The sequence below is a fragment of the Hemiscyllium ocellatum genome, chromosome 24, assembly GCF_020745735.1.
Source record: "Hemiscyllium ocellatum isolate sHemOce1 chromosome 24, sHemOce1.pat.X.cur, whole genome shotgun sequence".
Taxonomy (NCBI): Eukaryota; Metazoa; Chordata; class Chondrichthyes; order Orectolobiformes; family Hemiscylliidae; genus Hemiscyllium; species Hemiscyllium ocellatum.
In genome coordinates, this window is record NC_083424.1 from 13,278,614 (window position 1) to 13,302,424 (window position 23,811).

A 23,811-nucleotide genomic window follows, 5' to 3' on the forward strand; every position below is an offset into this window, starting at 1 on the left:
CATCTGCAGTCCTCACTTTCTCCTATGTTCCTACCCATGGCACCATTGCAAGGCAGCCTCATTGTCAACACAATCCCCTCAACTAATGTAACTGAACTCAAATAATCGCCTACTTGTGATGCACAGGGTAAAATTGAAGCCACTGTAAGTCATTTACTGCATTAACAACTAAATAGCTTTGAGACAATTTGGTGACAAAATGAAAATGACACATATTTCCTTCAACTCAAATAAACGTGGCAACAATTCAGTAGTAAATTGGCTTTGAGGATTTTGCATTCCCAACACTGCAATCATTAACTTTGGTAGGCATAAACTCATAAAATAATAGATTTTATTCGTAAAGGCTTCTTGTACGTTTTAAAGCTTATAATACTTTAAGAACAGAAGTATTGCAACATTAGCAACACAGCCATGTTTTAGTATGAAGCTCAGAGCTACTCCATCTGCCCTGGTCTCATCAGAAATGAGTTCGCTCCAGCTACTTGCTTTGCTGAACAGATGTTGTGTGCCTTTTGAATTCCAGAAACACCGATGAATATTAAATTACTTTGAAACTAGATATTCTACATTGCACTGGGAACAATGAAAGTTATTATGACTCTCCACCCATCGCAGGTTATTCCTTCCCAAGTTGGTGGATTTTGTAGTGTGACCATCATTAAACCTGGCCCTGAGGCTGCCCAGCCAATAGTCTGGGACGGACTCCCCCACTCACCACCGATTGAGGAACTTCCCACTGATGGAGCATCTGCAGTTCCCACCCTCTCTGACGTTGTGGACCTGCTCAAATGCTGTCAGTCCAGAGCTGCCCAGTATGGTTCATGACATTTGCCCCAGGTAAGTGGAAATTGGTGCCCTACCTTAGGGCAGGGTCCTGGCAGACAAGCTGGTGAAGAGTCAGACTATCCTCTGCCCCCAGCACCGGCAGAGCAGGCTAAAACACCAGCCCCTGCCAAGCTGACCTGAGGTCGCCTCATTTATGATGAAGGGCTTTTGCCAAAAACGTCAACTCCCCTGCTCCTCAGATACTGCCTGACATGCTGTGCTTTTCCAGCACCACAGTCTCAACTCCTGCAGGAATACCCAGCACTACAGAGCATTGTTCCATCTGCTTCCCTACCCTACCTCACAGCAGCTGCACGACCCAGACTCATGGTCCTTCACTCTCACTGTTGCCTGCACTTGTTTTCAAGCACCATCCCCACACATCAGTAACCCTGAATGGGCTCTGTGCTACCTACTCTCTCACCCAGGACAACGCAACACATTCCCCTCCCCACCTGCAGCAGCACAGACAGCTGGACCACCCACTTTCATCTCACTCAATTCCTCCCTTTCTCTCTCAGTCTAGGAGGACACAAATGCTCAGAACAGAAACAAAGACGACAGCAGGGCTGCTGGGCTGACTGATATTTATCACCTCACCATCGACGGCAAAAGGACGATCAGTCCTGCTGAGATACAGAAACACCCACGCTTCTGCAACCGAGGACGAATCCTTACTCATTACTATTTTCCTCTCCCATAACCCTCACGGTACTCTCCCCCCCATAACCCTCACTGTACTCTCCCCTCCCATAGCCCTCACTGTATTCCCCTCTCCCATAACCCTCACTGTACTCTCCCCTCCCATAACCCTCACTGTACTCTCCCCTACCATAACCCTCACTGTATTCCCCACTCCCACAGCCCTCACTGTGTTTCCCTCTCCCACAACCGTCACTGTATTGTTTCCCATAACCCTCACTGTGTTCTCCTCTCCCATAACCCCCACTGTATTCCCCTCTCCCATAACCCCCACTGTATTCCCCTCTCCCATAGCCCCCACTGTATTCTCCTCTCCCATAACCCCCACTGTATTCTCCTCTCCCATAACCCCCACTGTATTCCCCTCTCCCATAGCCCCCACTGTATTCTCCTCTCCCATAACCCTCACTGTATTCCCCTCGCCCATAACCCCCACTGTATTCCCCTCTCCCATAACCCTCGTGTGTTCTCCTCTCCCATAACCCCCACTGTATTCCCTCTCCCATAACCCTCACTGTATTCCCCTCTCCCATAACCCCCACTGTATTCCCCTCTCCCATAACCCTTGTGTGTTCTCCTCTCCCATAACCCTCACTGTATTCCCCTCTCCCATAACCCCCACTGTATTCCCCTCTCCCATAACCCTCGTGTGTTCTCCTCTCCCATAACCCCCACTGTATTCCCTCTCCCATAACCCTCACTGTATTCCCCTCTCCCATAACCCCCACTGTATTCCCCTCTCCCATAACCCTCGTGTGTTCTCCTCTCCCATAACCCTCACTGTATTCCCCTCTCCCATGATTCTCACTGTGTTCTCCTCTCTCATAACCCTTGGTGTGTTCTCCTCTCCCATAACCTCTACTGTATTCCCCTCTCCCATAATCCTCACTGTACTCTCCCCTCCCATAACCCTCACTGTACTCTCCCCTCCCATAACCCTCACTGTATTCCCCTCTCCCATAATCCTCACTGTACTCGCCCCTCCTATATCCCTCACTGTATTCCCTTCTCCCATAACCCCCACTGTATTCCCCTCTCCAATAACCCTCACCGTGTTCTCCTCTCCCACAACCCTCGGTGTGTTCTCCTCTCCCATGACCTTCATTGTGAAGATGTCCCCACCTTCTCCCCTTTGCTTACAAGGCATTCTCTTTTCTGTCTTCTGCAGGCACTAATGGCATCTGCCCAATCCTCACAGTCAGTAGGATAGGCCCACAACAATAGCCCTGGCAGCCTCCACCAGCTCAGATACTGACTGCTCAGTGGGTGGTTTTGCCACAGTTGAGTCGAGAGCACAATCTGGTGAGCATCTCATTGTCATGTCTCTCCAACTACCCGAGGAAAAAAGTCCCTCAGATCCTGGCACTTGGAAGACTGCCAGAGACCAGGCTCTTGGCAGGAAGTACCATGGTGACTCTATCAACATGCCCAAGTAGGCAAAGGAGCAGCAGGGAGTTTTTCAGGACCACTGGGTACGTTGCAGGACTGCACAGTGGACGAGCCTGAGGTCACTGGCAGACACGTACCTGGCTGTTTCCAAGCACAGGTCAGTAGCTGCCCTGGAAACCCAGTTTGAGGAATCCCAGAGAGGAGGGCATGGTGGGAAGGGAGGGAATATGCTTGGCTGGAGGAGAGGGCATGGTAGGAGGAGGGTGCATGATCAGAGGGGAGGGCACAGCTGGAGGGAGAGCACAATAGAAGATCCCAGTCACTTGACATTTACAATCAATCTGACCTTTACTTGCCAAAACCAGGAAGACAGCAATCATCATCAAAACCAGGATGGCCCTTACTGCTGTCTGTTCACACACAGGGATCAGGTCAAAGAAAAGCCTCCCAGTGCCCTCAGCCTTATCAGCCTTTCCTCATCTTGCTTGGTCTGACAGTCACTGGGTCTCACTGGGCACAGAAAAAGCTCGCCTGATCCCCTCAAACTCAAGTGGCTCCATCATCCCAACCACCACCAATTCAAACCTCACCCACTGAGGTGGATAGCACACCCGCCCCCTTAAAGTCAGGTCTGAATTCCCACTTTGGCATCAAATGGATTTGGGTCCCGAAAACAGCCCGAACATTGGAAACTTCCTGAGTTTGGAAGATTAAGTCAATTGTTTGTCAATAATGAATGCGAAGCAAAAGGTGTATTCCCAAAAATGGACTTAATAACTTCTTGTGGTGTTTATAAATGTATTATGGAATGTGGGTACACTGGTTAAACCAGCATTTATTACCCACCTATAATTGCCCCAGAGAGCAGTTAAGAGTCAACCATATCACTACGCATCTTCCTGATGAGGGCTTATGCCTGAAACATTGACTCTCCTGCTCCTCGGATGCTTCCTGACCTGCTGTGCTTTTCCAGCACCACACTCTCAGCTCTGATCTCCAGCATCTGCTTTCTCCTACTACTGTATACATCTGAAGTCACATGTCGGCCAAAACAGGGAAGGACAGTAAATTTCATTCCCTAGAGGGCAGCAGTGAACCAAAGGTAACTTTAGAACACACCTCCCTCCCTCTCACTGTCCCACTCTCTCATTGGACTGGTGATAGTTTAACCTGAAGGTCACCATATCTCAGGTAAGGGGAGAAAGAAAGTCCTTTATATAATCTCAACTGGTGGAGGAATTGAACCCATGGTGTTGGATTTGTTGGCATTATGAATCAGCCATCCAACTGACTGAGCTAGTCAACCTTACATCCAGCTTGCTATCGAATTCAAATTTCATCCTTTGCCATGAGGAATTTGTACATATGCCCTAAGACATTATTCTGGGTTACCAACCCAGTGTCACTACCATCATATCACCACCTCCCAAACCAACCAGATAGGTCTTCCAGCCATTGTTCAAACTGATGTTGAATAACTAAGGCACATTGTATAGGACCATGTTCACATGTATAAAAATGGGACAGAGCAAAGATGTTCTAATGACACAGAGCCCGCACCACTAGAGGAAAGACACAAGGAGATGAACCACAGTAGGAGGCAGATTCAGGGCTAGTAGTAGTCTGGGGCAGGCAGAGAGTCACAGCGCCTCAGTTAGCCAGTGACACCGAATGACATGGCTGCTGCCATCTCAAAGAGAGGGCTGGTGGCTCAGCAGCACCACTGCCAGCTGTGGTCAATGCTGGGACTGCATCTGGTTAATGAGGTGCTTATTAATGCATGGAAACATTCACAGTCAGGGGCAGTGAGGCAGGCCCCAGCAAGGAAGGGGGATGGGCTGGAGGCATCCGTGCAGAATAAGAATGGCATGGGGGGTGGTCACTAGTATGGAAGGGGGATGGGGTGGGCAAGGGGTCACCAGTGTGGAAGGGGGATGGAGTGGGCAGGGGGTCACCAGTGTGGAAGGGGGATGGGGTGGGCGGGGGGTCACCAGTGTGGAAGGGGGATGGGGTGTGGTGGGGGGTCACCAGTGCAGGATGAGGAGATCACTGCCTAGACCAGCATTTATTGCCCATCCCTAATTGCTTGAGGCCACTAAAGAGTCAACCACATTGCTGTAGGTCTGGAGTCACATGAGGGCCAGACTGGGTAAAGATAGCAGATTCCTTCCCTAGACGATATTAGTGAACCACATGGGGTTTTCCAATAATCAACAATAGCTTCACACTCATCATTAGATTATTACTTCCAGATTTTACTGAGTTCAAATTGCACCATGGCAGGATTCGAACCTGGGTGTCTAGATTAACGGCCTAGTGGTAATAACACTCAGCCATTGCCTTCCCACTTAAGTGACCATCTCCTCCTTTTGCTGCTGCTGGAAAACTGACACATTGGTAGGAAGGGGCAGGTCACCCACAGTGTTCCTATGCCACACTGCCTGCCTGTTACCCATTCTCAGTGCACTGATGGAACCGAAGCCAAGGGGTTGGAGAAACAAGAGGACCAGGTTTAAACAGGAGATATTGCACCAGAACGTGATTCCAGCACAATGAGGAGTACAGGGAGATGGGAACGAGCACAGCATGGGATATTTGGCACTCAGAATGAACAGGAGAGCAAGGTTCAGAAATACGATTGCCTTTAGTAACATTGCGATAAGGGAAGATTGAAAGGTTGTGTCATATGCCAGTGAAAAACATGAACAGAGTGCCAATATTAATCTTCAAGGCAAACTTGGAGCATGGAGATCCCATTGTTCTACTCTTTCAACACCCTCTTACACATGATTCTGAAATATTGAAAGCATGCCCGCAGTCACTGCACAATGGTATTAATCTCCACAATGTCTGCTATCCCAGTAGGAAAACAGTAAAACCATGCCAGTTATGCATGCCAACATTCAATTAGGAGTCAGGCTGACTGTGACAGATAAAAATGTTTGAAGAAAATATAATAGTGATTCCTTCCTCTACCCTGTGTGCGCTATCTACTGATCGAGATAATGAATGTTGTGACAGGTTTTATACTGAAATAGGAGGAACCGTGGGCCAACTAATTTAATCAGACTCTAAGAGCCTACAATATAAAATGCCCTGCAACATTCTTTATTGTTGCATTGGGATTCATAAAAAGGCTGTTGTCCCCTGCTTCAATCTTAGCATTCCACCAAATCATTTTTCTATTACAACTTTATGACTAATCTATTTATCTCCAAATAAGCTTCAATATACAATGTGCATGGGTTGGCTGATGAAAGTTTTTCAAATTGATCCAAGATAGATTTTAAACCTTTTTCATTTTCTTGACATTCTCATTTAGGTGAGAAATGAGAGCTGGTGAAATATGTTTTACTGGATCAGTTGATCACCCATGTATGGTGGTCAGATACATCAAAGTTCAAAAGGTCCAACGTTTGGCCAACTCTAACAGACGATTAATGGGGATGGGGACTATTTCATAAGCGCATTACTGCACAATTTCTCTCCTCTCCCTCAATGATTAGATTACTTACAGTCCACACCGCCCCTCCGAAGAGCAACCCATCCCCCTACGTTTACCCCTTCACCTAACACTCCCGGCAATTTAACATGGCCAATTCACCTAACCTGCAAATTTTTGGACTGTGGGAGGAAACCGGAGCAAACACTGGAAACCCACACAGGCATGGGGAGAATGTGCTAAACTCCACACAGACAGTTGCCTAAGGGGGAATTGAAGCCAGGTCTCTGGCTCTGGGAGGCAGCAGTGCTAACCACTGTGCCACCATGCCGTCGAGCCTTTATGAAGAAGAGAGACTTGGATGACACTAACAGGGCAGATCAAACTGAATAGTTGGCTACTCGGAGACCCTTACTTTCAAATTTATCCAGAAGAGAATATCATTCACAGCAGCTGCATTTAAGCCTCAATTTCTTTTTCAAACAAACATATAATTAAGAAGAAAAGAAGTGCAGGCTTTTAGGAATAAACATTCAAATGTGAAATCACCAACAATGAAACCTTTTGCAATAACAGGTGCTGCAATTAAAAGCATTGGCTGTGTGTGAGGTCAATTAAGGTTCTATTTAGTTTTAAACTATCAGCAATTGTTATCAAGGTATGATCGATTGATTCTCTCACTAAGCATTACATTATCAAAATGTCAGCTTAAGACAAAGAGAGAACCAAGATCAAGACTTGTGTAACAATGTTTTGACAACATAATCTCTCCGTAGAGTTTCTCCAGTGCTTAGAAACTCCCAGCATTTAAACCAGGAGCCACATTAATTCCTAAATGTCAAACTGTCTGCTGAATTAAAACCAAATTTCAACAAGCAGGGAAATCATATGCTAATGTGGCTTTTACGGATGACTTGTCTACACATTGTATCAAAACCCCACCAGTTCCCACCAACTAGCTAGTCTGATAAGATATCCTAATTCCAACACATCATTTGTTCCTGCCTTCACTGCACAGTGACAAAGATTTGAGCATTTTCAACCCCATTCCACTCTTGCCTGAAGATGCTGACTCATGTTAGAGTGCAGATCTACAAATGCTTACCCCATCACCTTGGTGGACACTGAGGTGTTGTATATGAACACGGCGAGGTTCCACAAGCTATCCAAACAACCAAGCTCAATCCTCTACATCCTCCATTGCTGCCCACATGCTCTGCTGGGTAAGGCGAGGTCTTTTCAGTGCACCCTGTAGAGAGGCTCTCAATTGATTTACAAACCTTCATAGTCCAGTAAAACATGCCAATTGTAACCCTTGTATTGCAATGGGGCATCAAATCAGTATAAATCCAGTCTTGAAATAAATAGCAGTATCCCACACATGCTAATATTCACCATGTCAAAGGTGAACATGTATTAATTCGTGGGCAGCACAGTGGCACAGTGTGTTAGCACTGCTATCTCACAGCGCCAGAGACCTGGGTTCAATTCCTGCCTCAGGTGACTGTCTGTGTGGAGTTTGCACATTCTCCCCATGTCTGCGTGGCTTTGCTCCGGTTTCCTCCCACAGTCCAAAAATGTGTAGGTTAGGTGAGTTGGACATGTTAAATTGCCTGTAGTGTTAGGTGAAGGGGTAAATATAGGGGATTGGGTCTGGGTGGGTGGCAGGTCGGTGTGGACTTGTTGGGCTGAAGGGCCTGTTTCCATACTGTAAGTAATCTAATTTAATAAGTTCACTCAATTTCATACAGTACTATAGGGAACGGAGAGAAATTTAGAACATAGAACATACAAAAGTTCAGCACAGAACAGGCCCTTTAGCCCATGATGTTGTGCTGAGGGTTAATCAAAATGCAAAATGAAATGCTTTAACCTAAACACCCCTCAACTCACTGCTATCCATGTGCATGCAATTGAATATGAATGAATCAACAAAATTCTAAGTCTATTGCCATTTGGATTTAAAGACTTAGAGTCATAGAGATGTACAGCATGGAAACAGACCCTTCCGTCCGAACTGACCAGATATCCCAACCCAATCTAGTCCCACCTGCCAGCACACGGCCCATATCCCTCCAAACCCTTCCTATTCATATACCCATCCAAATGCCTCTTAAATGTTGCAATTGTACTAGCCTCCACCACTTCCTCTGGCAGCTCATTCCATACACATACCACCCCCTGTGTGAAAAAGTTGCCCCGTAGGTCTCCTTTATATCTTTCCCCTCTCACTCTAAACATATGCCCTCTAGTTCTGGACTCCTCAACCCTGGGGAAAATACTTTGTCTATTTACCCTATCCATGCCCCTCATAATTTTGTAAACCTCTATCAGGTCACCCCTCTGTCTCCGACGGTCCAGGGAAAACAGCCCCAGCCTGTTCAGCCTCTCCCTGTAGCTCAAATCCTCCAACCCTGGCAACATCCTTGTAAATCTTTTTTGAACCCTTTCAAGTTTCATAACATCTTTCCAATAGGAAGGGGACCAAAATTGCATGCAATATTCCAACAATGGTCTAACCAATGTCCTGTACAGCTGCAACATGACCTCCCAACTCCTAAACTCAATGCTCTGACCAATAAAAGAAAGCAAACCAAACGCCTTCTTCACTATCCTATCTACCTGCGACTCCACTTTCAAGGAGCTATGAACCTGTTCTCCAAGGTCTCTTTGTTCAGCAACACTCCCTAGGACCTTACTGTTAAGTGTATAAGTCCTGCTAAGATTTAAATTTCTGATCTTTCCCCATTGGAGCTATGATGTAACAGCCATTCATAGCATTTTGAAAAACTCCAAAGACTGCAGATGTTTTCCACAATGTTCGTCAACTATAATAGTAATGTAACTGGGCTCATAAACCAGGGACCCAGTCTCGTTATTTGGAGACATGAGTTCAACACTCACTACAGCACCTAGTGGGAATTTAAACTACATTAACAAAAACCAGAAAATTGGAGTTCTCTTGAGGTGCAGTGGTAGTGTTCCCACCGGGAGGTCAATTCAAGTCCCACTTTGTTGCAGAGGTGTGCAATAACATCTCTGTGCAAGGTTTTTTGAAAAAAAAGTTGAAATTTTTTAAAATTTAAAAACTGAAATTTGGGGCCCTCTTGTGGTGCAGTGGTAATGTCACTACCCGTTGGACCAGGAGGCCCATTTAAGTCCCACCTGCTCTACAAATGTGTAAAAACATCTCTGAACAGGTTGACTAAAAATAGGTTAAATAAAAGGAAAAAAAATCTGAAATTCAGGGCCCTCTTGTAGTGCAGTTGTAGTGATCCTACCCAATGGACCGTGAGGCTTGGGTTCAAGTCCCACTTGTTGAGGTGTGTATGACATTTCTAAACAAATTGATTAGAAACAAAATAGGTAAAAATTTGAAATGCAAAGCTGGTCTGCATGATGAGGGTCAAGATAACTGACATTGATTAGCATAAAAGCTCATCTGGTTCACTCATCTCCTTTCGGAAAGGAATCTGCTATCCTTACCCAGTCTGGCCTACATGGGGATCCAACCCACAGCAATGTGAGTGTCTCTCATCTGCTTTCTGGAATGGCCTGGCAGGCCAGTTAGTTTAAGGGTAATTTGGAAAGGGGGACAAATTCTGGCCCTGCCAGGCATTCCCACATCCCATCTGAATGTTCAGAGTTCTGTTTACACAGTAAGATTGAGCCTACTTCTGCCTTCCAGCCATGAATGGGGATATTGTAAAAGACTGTGTATTTTTCTCTTTTGAGACTAGAAACAGAAATGGACATTGCACTGCTCTTTAACAGAACTCTATCGGAGAGTTTTGCAACTGGAAGATCAAGTGCTGCATATTTTCGGTTGTGCCAGACAATGTTGCTTTTTGAAGAAAGCAGGGAGAGAATTTGACACTGAGCAATACCAAGAGACTTTCGAATTAGGGATATTCTGCCTGACCACAGCCCTCTGATTGGTTAAGCTGCAGAGTGTTTAAAAAAGCTGTGAGTGTCGGGGGAAGAGAAGAGAAAAAACATTCTGAGCTGAGCAAACTGTAATCATCCACTTCTCCCTCCCCACCTCCCTACTCTCCCTCTCTCTCTCCCCTCAACCCCCCTCCATCACCATGCCACACCACCTGTACCTTCACACCAACTTTCTGCTTCAGAAAAGAGAAAACCAAAACCGTTTACAAACAAATGAACAAGGAAACAGAGTAGGCCACTCAGCCCTTCAAGTTGATTCTATCTTTCAATAAGACCATGGCTGATCTGATTTTAACCTCAACTCTACATCCCTGCATGACAACATTAATCTTTTGACCCCTTGATAGAATCGATTTTAAGTGATGACCCTTGGCTGTAAAAGTTTAAAAGAAGGAACTCTGACAAGAACAGAATGATGGCGGGAGATACAGCAAGTGCACTTATGGTAATTATCCAAAATTCGCTGGACTCTGGGGCCAGTTCCAGCAGATTGGAAAATAGCAAATTTGATGCCACTGTTTAAAAAGGGAGGTAGACAAAAGATGGGGAATTATAGACCATTTGGCTGAACTCCTGCAGTGAGGAAGATACTTGACTCTATTATCAAGGAAGAAATAGCAAGACATCTAGATAAAAATTGTCCCATTGGGCAGAAGCAGCATGGGTTCATGAAGGGCAGGTCATGCTTAATTAATCTTTTGGAATTCTATGAAGACATTACAAACACAGTGGACAATGGGGACCCAGTGGATGTGGTGTATCTAGATTTCCAAAAGGCCTTCGACAAGGTGCCGTTCAAGGGGCTGCTGCATCAGATAAAGTTGCATGGCATTATGGGTAAAGTATTAGCATGGATAGAGGATTGGTTAACATGCAGGAAGCAAAGTGTGGGGATAATGAGTGCTATTCTGACTGGCAATCAGTAAGTAGTGGTGAGCCTCAGAAATCAGCATTGGGATCACAATTATTCACAACTTATATGCTTTGGAGTTGGAGACCACATGTATGTGTCAAAATTTGCAGATGACACTATGATGAGTGGCAGAGCAAAGAGTACAGAGGATTGTGAAACTTTGCAGAGGAACGTAGATACTTAAAGTGAGTGGGCAAAGGTCTGGCAGATGGTAAACAATGTTAATAAATATGATGTGATCCTTTCCGATAGGAATAACAGTAAAAAGGGTTATTACTTGAATGGTAAAAAGTTGCAGCATGCTGCTGTGCAGAGGGACCTGGGTGTCCTTGTGCATGAATCACAGAAGGTCGGTCTGCAGGTACAACAGGTAATTAGGAAGGAAAACAGAATTTTGTCCTTCATTGCTAAAAGAATTGAGTTTAAAAGTAGGAAGGTTATGTTGCAGCTGTATAAAGTATTGGTGTGACCCTACCTGGAGTACTGAATGAAGATGTGGTCTTCTTTCTTGAGAAAGAATGTAGTGACACCGGAGAGGTGTAGAGGAGGTTCACTAGATTGATTCAGGAGTTAAGGGGGTTGGCTTATGAGGAGAGATAAAATGATGAAGGGAATAGGTAAGATAGAAGTAGAGAGGATGTTTCCACTGGTGGGTGAAATGAGGACAATAAGGCACAACCTCAAGATTAGAGGGAGCAGATTTAGGACTGAACTGAGAAGGAACTTCTTCACCCAGAGGGTTGTGAATCAATGGAATTCCTTGACCAGTGAAGTAGTTGACGTTGCTTCAGTAAATGCCTTTAAAAGTAAGATAGATTTTTTTTTAACAATAAAGGAATTAAGGGTTATGGTGAGAGAAGGTTAAGTGGAGTTGAGGCCATGAAAGGATCAGCCATGATCTTACGGAGTGCTGGAGCAGACTGGAAGGGCCGAACGGTCTCCTCCTGCTCCGAGTTCTTATGTTCTTGTGTCTGCAGATCAATGATTAAGAATTGAAGAATTACCAGTGCTTTACAAACAACTGTGTGGCATTAGTTCTAACAATTGAAAGGATTGTGTGAGACAATTTAGCCCACCCTTGAAATTTAGACTTTAAATCTTTGGAATTATGTTCACCCTGTCTGTGTTTTTCATCCACCCATAGTTACTGTGTCTTATTTATGATCGAGTGAGACTGTATTTGGAGTTTATTGAAGGAGTATTGTTTAAATTGCATTGTAGTAGACCAAAATCCCAGTTTCCTTTTCTCCATCATTTTTTAAAGTTAAGTTGGTTACAATAAACCGTTATTTTCTGTTAATGACTAAACCTGGTGTGAATTACGTCTGTGCTGAGTTGCAGAATGGTAATTTTGGTGATCCCACTGGAATGTCATCTCTCCCTCACCTTTGATGGTTTGTATTACCCTTCTTGGGTATGCATGGAAATTGGAAAACATGAGTGATTTCACAAGTGAAAAAAACTCCAGTTGCGCGCGGGACCTCTTACAGATAGAAAAGAACTAGGTTTTTGGGGTTCTTGTGGTGCAGTGGTAGCATCCCTATCTCTGAACCCGGAGGCTTGGGGTCAAGTCCCACCCGCCCAATTGGTGTGTAATAACATTGCTGATTAGAAAAGTATATTGTTTGAAAAAGCTAGGTCTTGCCCAAGAAAGGAAACGAGCTTAGAAACAGAAACATAGAAAATAGGAGCAAGAGGAGGCCATTTGGCCCTTTGAACTCGTGCCACCATTCGGTATGGTCGTGATTGATCATTGACTCAATATCCCCATTCCCACTTTCTCCTGATACTCTTTGATCTATGTAACCCTAAGCAATACATCAGTGTTTCTTGAAAACAAGGGAAAACGGAGCAGGTGGGAAAGGTGGAAACTGGCGTTAGTGCTAAATTATACACTAATAATAAAACACTTGTAAATCTCTGAGAGTCTTTTATTGCCTAATTCATAAAAAAGGATGCTGTTCTGTTAAACAACAATGACTTCCCTGGACAGGGTAATTTCTAGTTAAGATAGCAGACATGCCCATCCAAATGATAAGTGCACATTAAACAAATAACCTTTCCTGCATTTGGTTGAGGTTACGGGCAGAGGAGGCTGACTGATTCAGGTTAGACTCCTGGGGGTTGCCAACAACTTCATTTGTACCAGGATTGCAGATCTTGCCCGGCCTTGTTAACAGTTACACAAGTGCTGCCCAAGTGGATGGAGTGTTTTATTTTCTGGTCTGTACTTACTTAACGTTCTCGGCTTGATGAAGCATGATCCACTGTCAATGATTCATCAGCAGTTGCCAGTTAGCATTAGTAAAGTAACAGCAGCGCAAATTCTTCAGGGAATTTACTGGAGCCAGTTCTGTAAGAATACTTGCATGTGGTCAGACAAATAAATGGTCTTTTTTTCAGGGTCAAATAATATCCATCTGTCTTTCCTTCTCTTAATTTCCTAGGTTGAAACATCTCATTTCCTTTTCTTAATTCATAGCCAAGAACATACATATTGCTTCTTGAAACCACAAAGCACTGAACAGCAGAGCAAAGGCTAAGCATGTGACCTACTGACTGGGTGTGAAGTGTTTCAGTTCCTGAAGCTTGTCATCTCATCATAAAATATATGGACAAATGCTGGAGCAGGCCATACGACCTCTCAAGTAGGCCATTCGGCCCATTGATATTGATCTGCTGCTTCATAAGATCATGGTTGATTTGATTGCAATGACAAATTGTAAATTACTTCCTGCCTAACACTCCACCAATCCCCACCCACTAACCCCCCCCCCCCACCCCACAAGCACCCCCACTTAACAGGAACTTGTCAACTCAGCTTTAAAAATATTCAAGAACTCTGGTTCCACCATATCTTCAGGAAGAGAGTTCAAAAGACTCTCAATCCTGGGAGAGGAAAAATTAGTATTATCTCTTATATTTAAATAGTGACTTTATTGACTTTTTCTTTTTATTCTTTCTTTCATAAATTAAAAAAAGCCTTTCTATATCCAGCCTGACAAGACCCTCTCACAGTCATAGAGATGTACAGCACAAAAACAGAGCCTTCGGTCCAACTTATCTGTGCTGATCAGATAACTTAAATTAATCTAGTCTTATTTACCAGCACTTGGCCCAAATCCCTCTAAACCTTCCTATTCATATACCCATCCAGATGCCTTTTAATTGTTGTAATTATACCAGCCTCCACCACTTCCTCTGACAGCTCATTCCATACACGCACCACCCTCTGCATGAAAAAGTTGCCATTTTAAATTTTCTCCATTTCATCCTAAACCTACACCCTCTAGTTCTGGACTCCCACATCCCAAGGAAAAGACCTTGGCTATTTCTCCTATCCATGCCCCTCATGATTTTATAAACCTCTATGAGGTCACCCCTCAGCCTCCAACATTCCAGGGAAAACAGCCCCAGCCTATTCAGCCTCTCCCTATAGCACCAATCCTGGCAACATGCTTGTAAATCTTTTCTGCATCCTTTCAGGCTTCACAATATCCTTCCAATAGGAGGAAGACCAGAATTGCACACAATATTCCAAAAGTGGCCTAACCGGTGTCCTGTACAGCTGCAACGTGACCTCCCAACTCCTAAACTCAATGCTCTGACCAATAAAGGAAAGCATACCAAACGCCTTCTTCATTATCCTGTCTACCTGCCACTCCACTTTCAAGGAGCTATGAACCTGCACTCCAAGGTCTCTTTGTTCAGCAACATTCCCCAGGACTTCAAATGTTTCTGCTGTTTCCTTTTGATTTTGATTTTAGCAATTCGAGTGAAACTTAGTTGTCATCTCGAAATAGTTAACATTCCCCTTAACCACTTGAAAATTCCACACAGGTTCCTTTGTAGCTCCCAGAATCAAACATCACATAATGAGTTGTACAAGATAAAGCACCCACTACAGGAGAGATCATAATCAATATGGACACACTTTGATGCTAGTGGGAGCAAGCCCTGGTCAATAATTCATATTTTTAAATGAAGTGATGATGGACATAGTGTTGCTGCTCAATTAGGGTAGGAATTATAAAGTTTCTCTACCAGGTATCAGGCTACAAACTTCTATGAAAATGAGACAGCTTCACAAAAAACGTTTCTGCTGTACCCAAACTTTGGGCTGGTAAGAGCTAGAGCTGGAATGTTTGATGCAAAGCAGAGATGTTAATCCCCCTCCCCATTACTGTATACCATCCCATTCATGCATGTTGTGATTTTATATGGTGGATTGTCATTTTAAGAGTCCAATCACATGCTGAAATAATGATGCTATTGGCCATTCTGGACAGAAAACAGCTTCGTCTAACCTTGCTGCTTGTAGACAATAACAAAACTCCTGCTGTGGTCTCCTGATCCTTCTTGGAACGTAACAGTCAATCCTCCCAAACACACACTCACTTGAAGTACTTCTGTACAGGAGAATGCAGAGCTGTGAACACACTGGTTTGCAAATCTGCTCCCAAGTTAAAGCTGCCCCTTGCATCAGGTTAAGTGTGAGTAACCGGTCCTAGCTATGTGGAGTTTGGGTCTGGGCATTAGCAACAGAAGCCAGTAAACTCAGAAACGTTAAGAGCAGTTAATTGACCAAGCAGCCAGGGTCATCATTGGGATCTGAAAGGATGCACCAATCACTGGGACTTGGGAATCTTCCTGCTGGACATGAGGTAACACTGCCGGCCATAGTTGAATGGGTTAGAGTGATTATGGTCTGTAGAAATTGTGGTCCAATTTAGATAATTCACCTCCTTCAGTAACATTTCATAAAGAAAAGGTGCCAAATCTTTATTCTAACCAACATGGTTGATACACACAAAAATACAAACAAAGAATAAAAATCAGCCACACAGCCTTCCAAGCCCGGGCCACCATTCATTATGCTTTGATTTTAACCTCAGCTCTGTATTCCTGCATATCCCCCATGATCTTCCATCAAGGATCTACCGACCACTGCTTTCAAAATATTAAAATTTCAGTGACCAGCGCCTTATTAGGAAGGTGATTCCAAAGATTCTCAGCCCCTATGAGCGAGAGAAAAATGAAAATTCTCATCTTCATTTTAAATGGGCACTCCCTTATTTTTAAACAATGACGGCTACTTCTAGATTCTTCCAGAAGAGGAAACATCCTTTCCACATCCACCTGGGCAACTCGGCTCAGGATCTCGTTCCAATGAAATCAACCTCCGACTCCCCTTCCATAGGGTGATCTCGTACACTCTGGAGAATATCATTTGAGTGGATTTCTCAGGATCTACCAAGGCTTGAAGACAGCCACCAGGCTTCCCCTCCACCTGCCTTTACTCCACATCAGATTCAACAAACAGGAAGAAAATGTCCACAAAGTTAAACAAAAGGTCTCTGAAGAACTCCACGGGATGGATTTAAGACCATAAGACATAGGAATGGAAGTAAGGCCATTCGGCCCATCGAGTCCACTCCACCATTCAATCATGGCTGATGGGCATTTCAACGCTACCTACCCACACTCTCCACGTATCCTTTAATTCCTTGCGAGATCAAGTATTTATTAATCTCTGCCTTGAAGACATTTAACGTCCCGGCCTCCACTGTGCTCCGTGCAGTGAATTCCACAGGCCCACCATTCTCTGGCTGAAGAAATGTCTCCTCGTTTCCATTCTAAATTGACCCCCTCTTATTCTAAGGCTGTGCACACGAGTCCTAGTACCCCCGCCTGACGGAAACAATTTCCCAGCGTCCACCCTTTCTAAGCCATGCATTATCTTATAAGATTTAAATCCCCGGAGGTCTGTCGGTCAAAACCAAACCAAACCAGGAGAAGGCACAGAGTCTTTGAGATTGGACGGTCCCCCTGAGAGAGCAAGGTGTAGAAGTGAACCCAAGGAAAGGATTTAATGCACAATACTGTGAGGACATGCAAGGTAGAGTGGTAGTGTATGGACAGGATAAGAAACACAAAAGAACATAGAGTTGAAAGCTTTTTAATATTAATCCTTTCAGACGCACTCATGGTACTGTGACAATACTGCGGCTTTAAGAGCTGTGTTTGTTCTGGTTTCTTTTAGAGCGAGATTAGGGAATAGATGACAAGCAGTCTATAAGAAGATAAACAACTTGTGAGACCTTGCATTTTTTTTTAAAGTTGGAACAATAGAAGCAGTCTGAGCGGGTGTGGTCAAGTTCCCACAGGACCAGGATGTTTAGTTAGCTGTCAGCAGTTGTTGCTGGGTCCTCTGCAGGGTTGGAGGGCAGTGAATCTCTCCGAGCTGCTATACTCTCTCTCTCAGAAATCTCTTCCAGTTCAGGATAGCAACGGAATGGAACCCTTCAGCCAGAGTTTTTCCTCCCCACCCACTTTGTTTCTTTCTTCTCTTTTTTTTTTCTTCTTCTCTCCCAGTCTCCACTGTCTGCCAGCCTCCGGTTGGCTCCTGGCTTCAGTGCAGACACGATGAGGGGTCCTCTTAGCCTGGTGTAGCGGCACCCCGTGGTGGTCTCTGGGAGCTTGGCATAGCGGCTTTGCAGCTGGGTGTAGTGGACTCCTGACCTGGAGTAGACATTTCCTGGCCTGGCAAAGCAGCCCCCGATGCATTCCTCCTGGCATGGCATGGCATGGCAGCTTCCTGGCATGGCAATCTTCCAGCTGTACATAATACACTCTTGGCCTAGCATGGCCTCAGCGTGGTCTCCTAATCTCGAGGAGATTCCAGGGCAATCTCCCAGCCTCATGAACCGGAGGTGACGCACAGCACGATCTGGAGCTAAGACCCGGTGCAGACTCAAGACTGGTCTGGGTTGGCAGACTGTTGTTCTGAACCTTTATTTATTTCCGCAATGCTAGACTTTTTATTCCTCTATTTTCTAAGATATTTTCCAGTGGAGTTCAGCAATTCCAAGTACCCCTTTCTCTTGTTGTATTTTTACTTTGTATTTGAACAGATTGCGCTTTGCTTAATCTCATGTAGTTTGACCAATCAAGTTACATCTGGAACACAGCACCTGACATTTACCTTTAAAATAAGAAAATGTTAGGTCTGGGTTACCTTCTTAGAATATTTTGAGGGGATCTGAGCTGATCCATAACTGTACCAAGTATACAGATACCTTTGCATAATGCAAACTAATGTAGCCAACTATTGTGTACAAATCGAAATGAAATAATTCAGCATGCCAGTACCCATCTTATTTACGAGAAACAGGAAGGCTTTTCATTGTCCTTCAGACTTTTGAACCATTCAGCTATTCCCAGAGACTTCCAGCATCTTTCTGCTTTAAAGCCTGATTGACTGTTTGGGTGCTTTTAATGTGTATGAGTGTGACAAGTAAAGGGAGAATTAATAAATCCAGCTAATGAAATTAACTCGAGGTCTGTCACCATGATGGGACATGGGCAGTCCCCCTTGTAGCCAACAGGCATAGACTTTACTTTCTTCAATAGACTGTCTGTCACAGGCTGCCAAGGTCTTAATAAAATCAGGCGAGCCAATCTCCCACATAAGTAGATTGAGCAACCTAATTTTATCAGACATGCCTCACAGTAGCCTATATTTATGTACACTTTAAGGTAGGTTTTGTTGGAAGATTTATTGTCCAGGGCCACCTTTCAAGGAGAGATTTCCAGCTGCAGCCTGCATAGAGACAGCCTATGCTGCTGTACTATCGTACCAGAGTAGACTCTCCAAACAGTGATCTACTCCCGTAATGCCAGGCAAGCTTAAAAATGTGTTGCTGGAAAAGCGCAGCAGGTCAGGCAGCATCAAAGGAGCAGGAGAATTGACGTTTCAGGCATAAGCCCTTCTTCAGGAATCAGGATTCCCGAAGAAGGACTTATGCCCGAAACGTCGATTCTCCTGTTCCTTTGATGCTGCCTGACCTGCTGCGCTTTTCCAGCAACACATTTTTAAGCTCTGATCCCCAGCATCTGCAGTTCTCCTCCTTAATGCCAGGCAAGCCCCAGGTGGGACAGAGGAAGCACTTCAGGGATACCCTCAAGACCTCACTGGGGAAGTACAGCATTCCCACAGACATCTGGGAATCACCGGTCCAGGACTGTCCAAAATGGAGGAGCAGCATCCGGGAAAGTGTCGAGCATCTCGAGACTTGCCGTCAGGAAAAAGCGGAAGCCAGGAGAAAGCAGCATAAGGAGCGTGCTGCCACACCAACGGTCCACGCACCCCTTCCCATGAACACCCAAGTGTAACAGAGCCTGCAGTAGTCTATACAGCCACATACATACTCACCCTGGGAGTCATCCTCGTCTGTGAGAGACCGCCAGTGATGACTACGGGTCTTCAGTGATTCAGGAACAAAGAATGTCTAGGGATGTCGAGACATGTGGGAGAGCAGCACTAAATGTATTACACAGTTGCAGTCACAAAGGGCCAAATGGCCTCCTTCTGCAGTGTGATTATTCTGTTGGTCCATCACCCACCAATGGAAGCTGTTTTTATTTTCTCTGGGCCTGCATCGGGTACTTGGATCTTGTGTTCTCCCAAATGCACAGTGGGTAAAAAGCAGGTTTGGCAAGAACAAATGACAGGAAGTAAAGCACCTCTAGTGGAGCAGGAAAATAATTTTTCGGGCCAGAGCCCTTGATCAGGAGCACTCATTTCTGATGGAGGTCTCCGGCCTGAAATGTCAAGTTTCCTGCTCCTCGGATGCTGCCTGACCTGCTGTGCTTTTCCAGCACCACTCTCAACTCTGATCTCCAGCATCTGCAGACCTCACTGTCTCCTAGTAAAACACCTCTATCTGATAGTTGATGATAACTAACTAACAGTTGAAAATGTGTTGCTGGTTAAAGCACAGCAGGTCAGGCAGCATCCAAGGAATAGGAAATTCGACGTTTCGGGCATAAGCCCTTCATCAGGAATGAGGAGAGGGTGCCAGGCAGGCTAAGATAAAAGGTAGGGAGGAGGAACTTGGGGGAGGGGCGATGGAGATGTGATAGGTGGAAGGAGGTCAAGGTGAGGGTGATAGGCCGGAGTGGGGTGGGGGCGGAGAGGTTAGGAAGAAGATTGCAGGTTAGGAGGGCGGTGCTGAGTTGAGGGAACCGACTGAGACAAGGTGGGGGGAGGGGAAATGAGGAAACTGGAGAAATCTGAGTTCATCCCTTGTGGTTGGAGGGTTCCCAGGCAGAAGATGAGGCGCTCTTCCTCCAACTGTCGTGTTGTTATGTTTTGCCGGTGGAGGAGTCCAAGGACCTGCATGTCCTCGGTGGAGTGGGAGGGAGAGTTAAAGTGTTGAGCCACGGGGTGGTTGGGTTGGTTGGTCCGGGCATCCCTGAGGTGTTCTCTGAAGCGTTCCGCAAGTAGGTGGCCTGTCTCCCCAATGTAGAGGAGGCCACATCGGGTGCAGCGGATGCAATAGATGATGTGTGTGGAGGTACAGGTGAACTTGTGGCGGATATGGAAGGATCCCTTGGGGCCTTGGAGGGAAGTGAGGGAGGAGGTGTGGGCGCAAGTTTTACATTTCCTGCGGTTGCAGGGGAAGGTGCCGGGAGTGGAGGTTGGGTTGGTGGGGGGTGTGGACCTGACGAGGGAGTCACGAAGGGAGTGGTCTTTGCGGAACGCTGATAGGGGAGGGGAGGGAAATATATCCCTGGTGGTGGGGTCCGTTTGGAGGTGGTGGAAATGACGGCGGATGATACGTTGTATACGGAGGTTGGTGGGGTGGTAGGTGAGAACCAGTGGGGTTCTGTCTTGGTGGCGGTTGGAGGAGCGGGGCTCAAGGGCGGAGGAGCGGGAAGTGGAGGAGATGCGGTGGAGGGCATCGTCGATCACGTTTGGGGGGAGTCTGCGGTCCTTGAAGAAGGAGGCCATCTGGGCTGTGCGGTGTTGGAACTGGTCCTCCTGGGAGCAGATGCGGCGGAGACGAAGGAATTGGGAATATGGGATGGAGTTTTTACAGGGGGCAGGGTGGGAGGAGGTGTAGTCCAGATAGCTGTGGGAGTCAGTCGGTTTATACTATTTCTGCCACCTCCAAACGGACCCCACCACCAGGGATATATTTCCCTCCCCTCCCCTATCAGCGTTCCGCAAAGACCACTCCCTTCGTGACTCCCTCGTCAGGTCCACACCCCCCATCAACCCAACCTCCACTCCCGGCACCTTCCCCTGCAACCGCAGGAAATGTAAAACTTGCGCCCACACCTCCTCCCTCACTTCCCTCCAAGGCCCCAAGGGATCCTTCCATATCTGCCACAAGTTCACCTGTACCTCCACACACATCATCTATTGCATCCGCTGCACCCGATGTGGCCTCCTCTACATTGGGGAGACAGGCCGCCTACTTGCGGAACGCTTCAGAGAACACCTCAGGGACGCCCGGACCAACCAACCCAACCACCCCGTGGCTCAACACTTTAACTCTCCCTCCCACTCTACCGAGGACATGCAGGTCCTTGGACTCCTCCACCGGCAAAACATAACAACACGACAGTTGGAGGAAGAGCGCCTCATCTTCTGCCTGGGAACCCTCCAACCACAAGGGATGAACTCAGATTTCTCCAGTTCCCTCATTTCCCCTCCCCCCACCTTGTCTCAGTCGGTTCCCTCAACTCAGCACCGCCCTCCTAACCTGCAATCTTCTTCCTAACCTCTCCGCCCCCACCCCACTCCGGCCTATCACCCTCACCTTGACCTCCTTCCACCTATCACATCTCCATCGCCCCTCCCCCAAGTCCCTCCTCCCTACTTTTTATCTTAGCCTGCCTGGCACCCTCTCCTCATTCCTGATGAAGGGCTTATGCCCGAAACGTCGAATTTCCTATTCCTTGGATGCTGCCTGACCTGCTGTGCTTTAACCAGCAACACATTTTCAACTGTGATCTCCAGCATCTGCAGACCTCATTTTTTTACCCGATAACTAACAGATAACTTCAAGCTATACAGTGGCACAGCCTCCCTGAGGTTCCACACACATCGACCAGCAGGATCAGTGTTCCCGTTTTGGAATTCACTGCTTCACAGGACACTCCACGGACCATCCATTGAGAATGAAGAAACTCTGGTCTTCCTGCTATGGGAAGGATGTTGTGAAACTTGAAAGGTTTCAGAAAAGATTCACAAGGATGTTGTTGGGGTTGGTGGGTTTGAGCTATAGAGAGAGGCTAAATAGGCTGGGCCTGTTTTCCCTGGAGTGTCGGAGGCTGAGGGGTGACCTTATAGAGGTTTATAAAATCATGAGGGGCATGTATAGGATAAATAGACAAGGATTCTTCCCAGGATAGGGGAGTTCAAAACTAGAGGGCATAGTTTAAGTTGAAAGGGGACAGATATAAAAGAGACTTAAGGGGCAACGTTTTCATGCAGAGGGTAGTGCGTGTATGGAATGAGCTGCCAGAGGAAGTGGTGGAGGCTGGTACAATTACAACATTTAAAAGGCATCTGGATGGGTATATGAATAGGAAGGTTTTAGAAGGATATGGGCCAGGTGCTGGCTGGTGGGACTAGATTAACTTAGAATATCTGGTCGAGTTGGATGAGTTGGATCAAACGGTCTTTTCCTTTGATGCACACCTCTATGACTATATGACTCTAATGATAACTCTGGGTGATTGTTGTGTGAGCTTGCTGAATCACTGTGTAGTTGGAGCAGCTGTACATGGTAAGAGTGGTTTCCACCATCCTGTCTAAATGTAGGAAGCGATATGGTCTGTGTATTAGAGGGAAACTACTTCTGGTCACACTAGAAGAGTTTTGTTGTAGTTAACACATTATAGTTTGTTCCATGTCAGTGACTAGCTATTGGTTACCATGACATGATAGACATTGTTCAAGAGAATTAAACAGGATCAGATTTTAGATCTCACTGCTTCCAGACCTTAAGCTGATCTGCTCACAACGTCATGGGGGAGTTTCATAGCGGTGGAGCATATGGTACTCCTCAATATTAACCCTTTCAGAACCACTGATGGTACAAAATCTACAGTCACCTTTACATTTGATTAGTTCAAACAATTATAGCCAACTATTGTGTACAAATCTAAATGAAATAATTCAGCACTCGAGTACTCATCTTATTAAAGAGAAACAGAAAGACTTTTCATTGTACAACAGCGTTTTGAACCTTTCAGCTAATCCCAGAGTCTTCCATCATCTTTCTGCTTTAAAACCTGATTGACTATTTGGGCACTTTGTCTCAGTTTTTTTATAAGCCAGAAACACATCAAAACGTTCAGATCCACAGCAGCAATATGGATGGCCAGGGCTGCATATATTTTTGGCTGGTCCTGCCATTGTAGCTGATTCTTTCTAGAGACTACATGGGAATGAAGGAAGATCAGAATATATCGGGAAAAAAGGCAACTGCCTATTAGGATCAGACCCAAAATAAACACTAGGAGGTGTGGAAGTGTCCCCAACATAATTATGATAATGATAAAGAAACCAGGAGTGAACTTGCCTTGCCCTCGAGTCGGTCAGTGTTTTCTTGGATCTCGTTACGTTCCCGCTGAGATTTCTCCAACTTCTTCCGCAATGCACTAACCTCATCCTAGTTATGTAAGAAACACCGTGTTAACGCAAATAAAGGTATCATTTGCTCCACACAAATGCCAGGGAATAACCATAACCATCAACAGGCAATATAATATTCACCCCCCGACATGCAAT

General features: G+C 45.6%; 1 protein-coding gene across 6 annotated transcripts in view; it reads right to left on the reverse strand.

The window, feature by feature from the left end:
• LOC132827048 (unconventional myosin-XVIIIb-like) overlaps positions 1-23,811 on the reverse strand; it is a 350,661-nt gene that overhangs the window by 124,403 nt on the left and 202,447 nt on the right. For all 6 annotated transcript variants that reach the window (XM_060843476.1, XM_060843475.1, XM_060843474.1 and 3 more), the window contains one exon: positions 23,603-23,692. In XM_060843476.1, the coding sequence (XP_060699459.1) occupies positions 23,603-23,692 (90 nt within the window). The remainder of the gene's footprint in view (positions 1-23,602; positions 23,693-23,811) is intronic.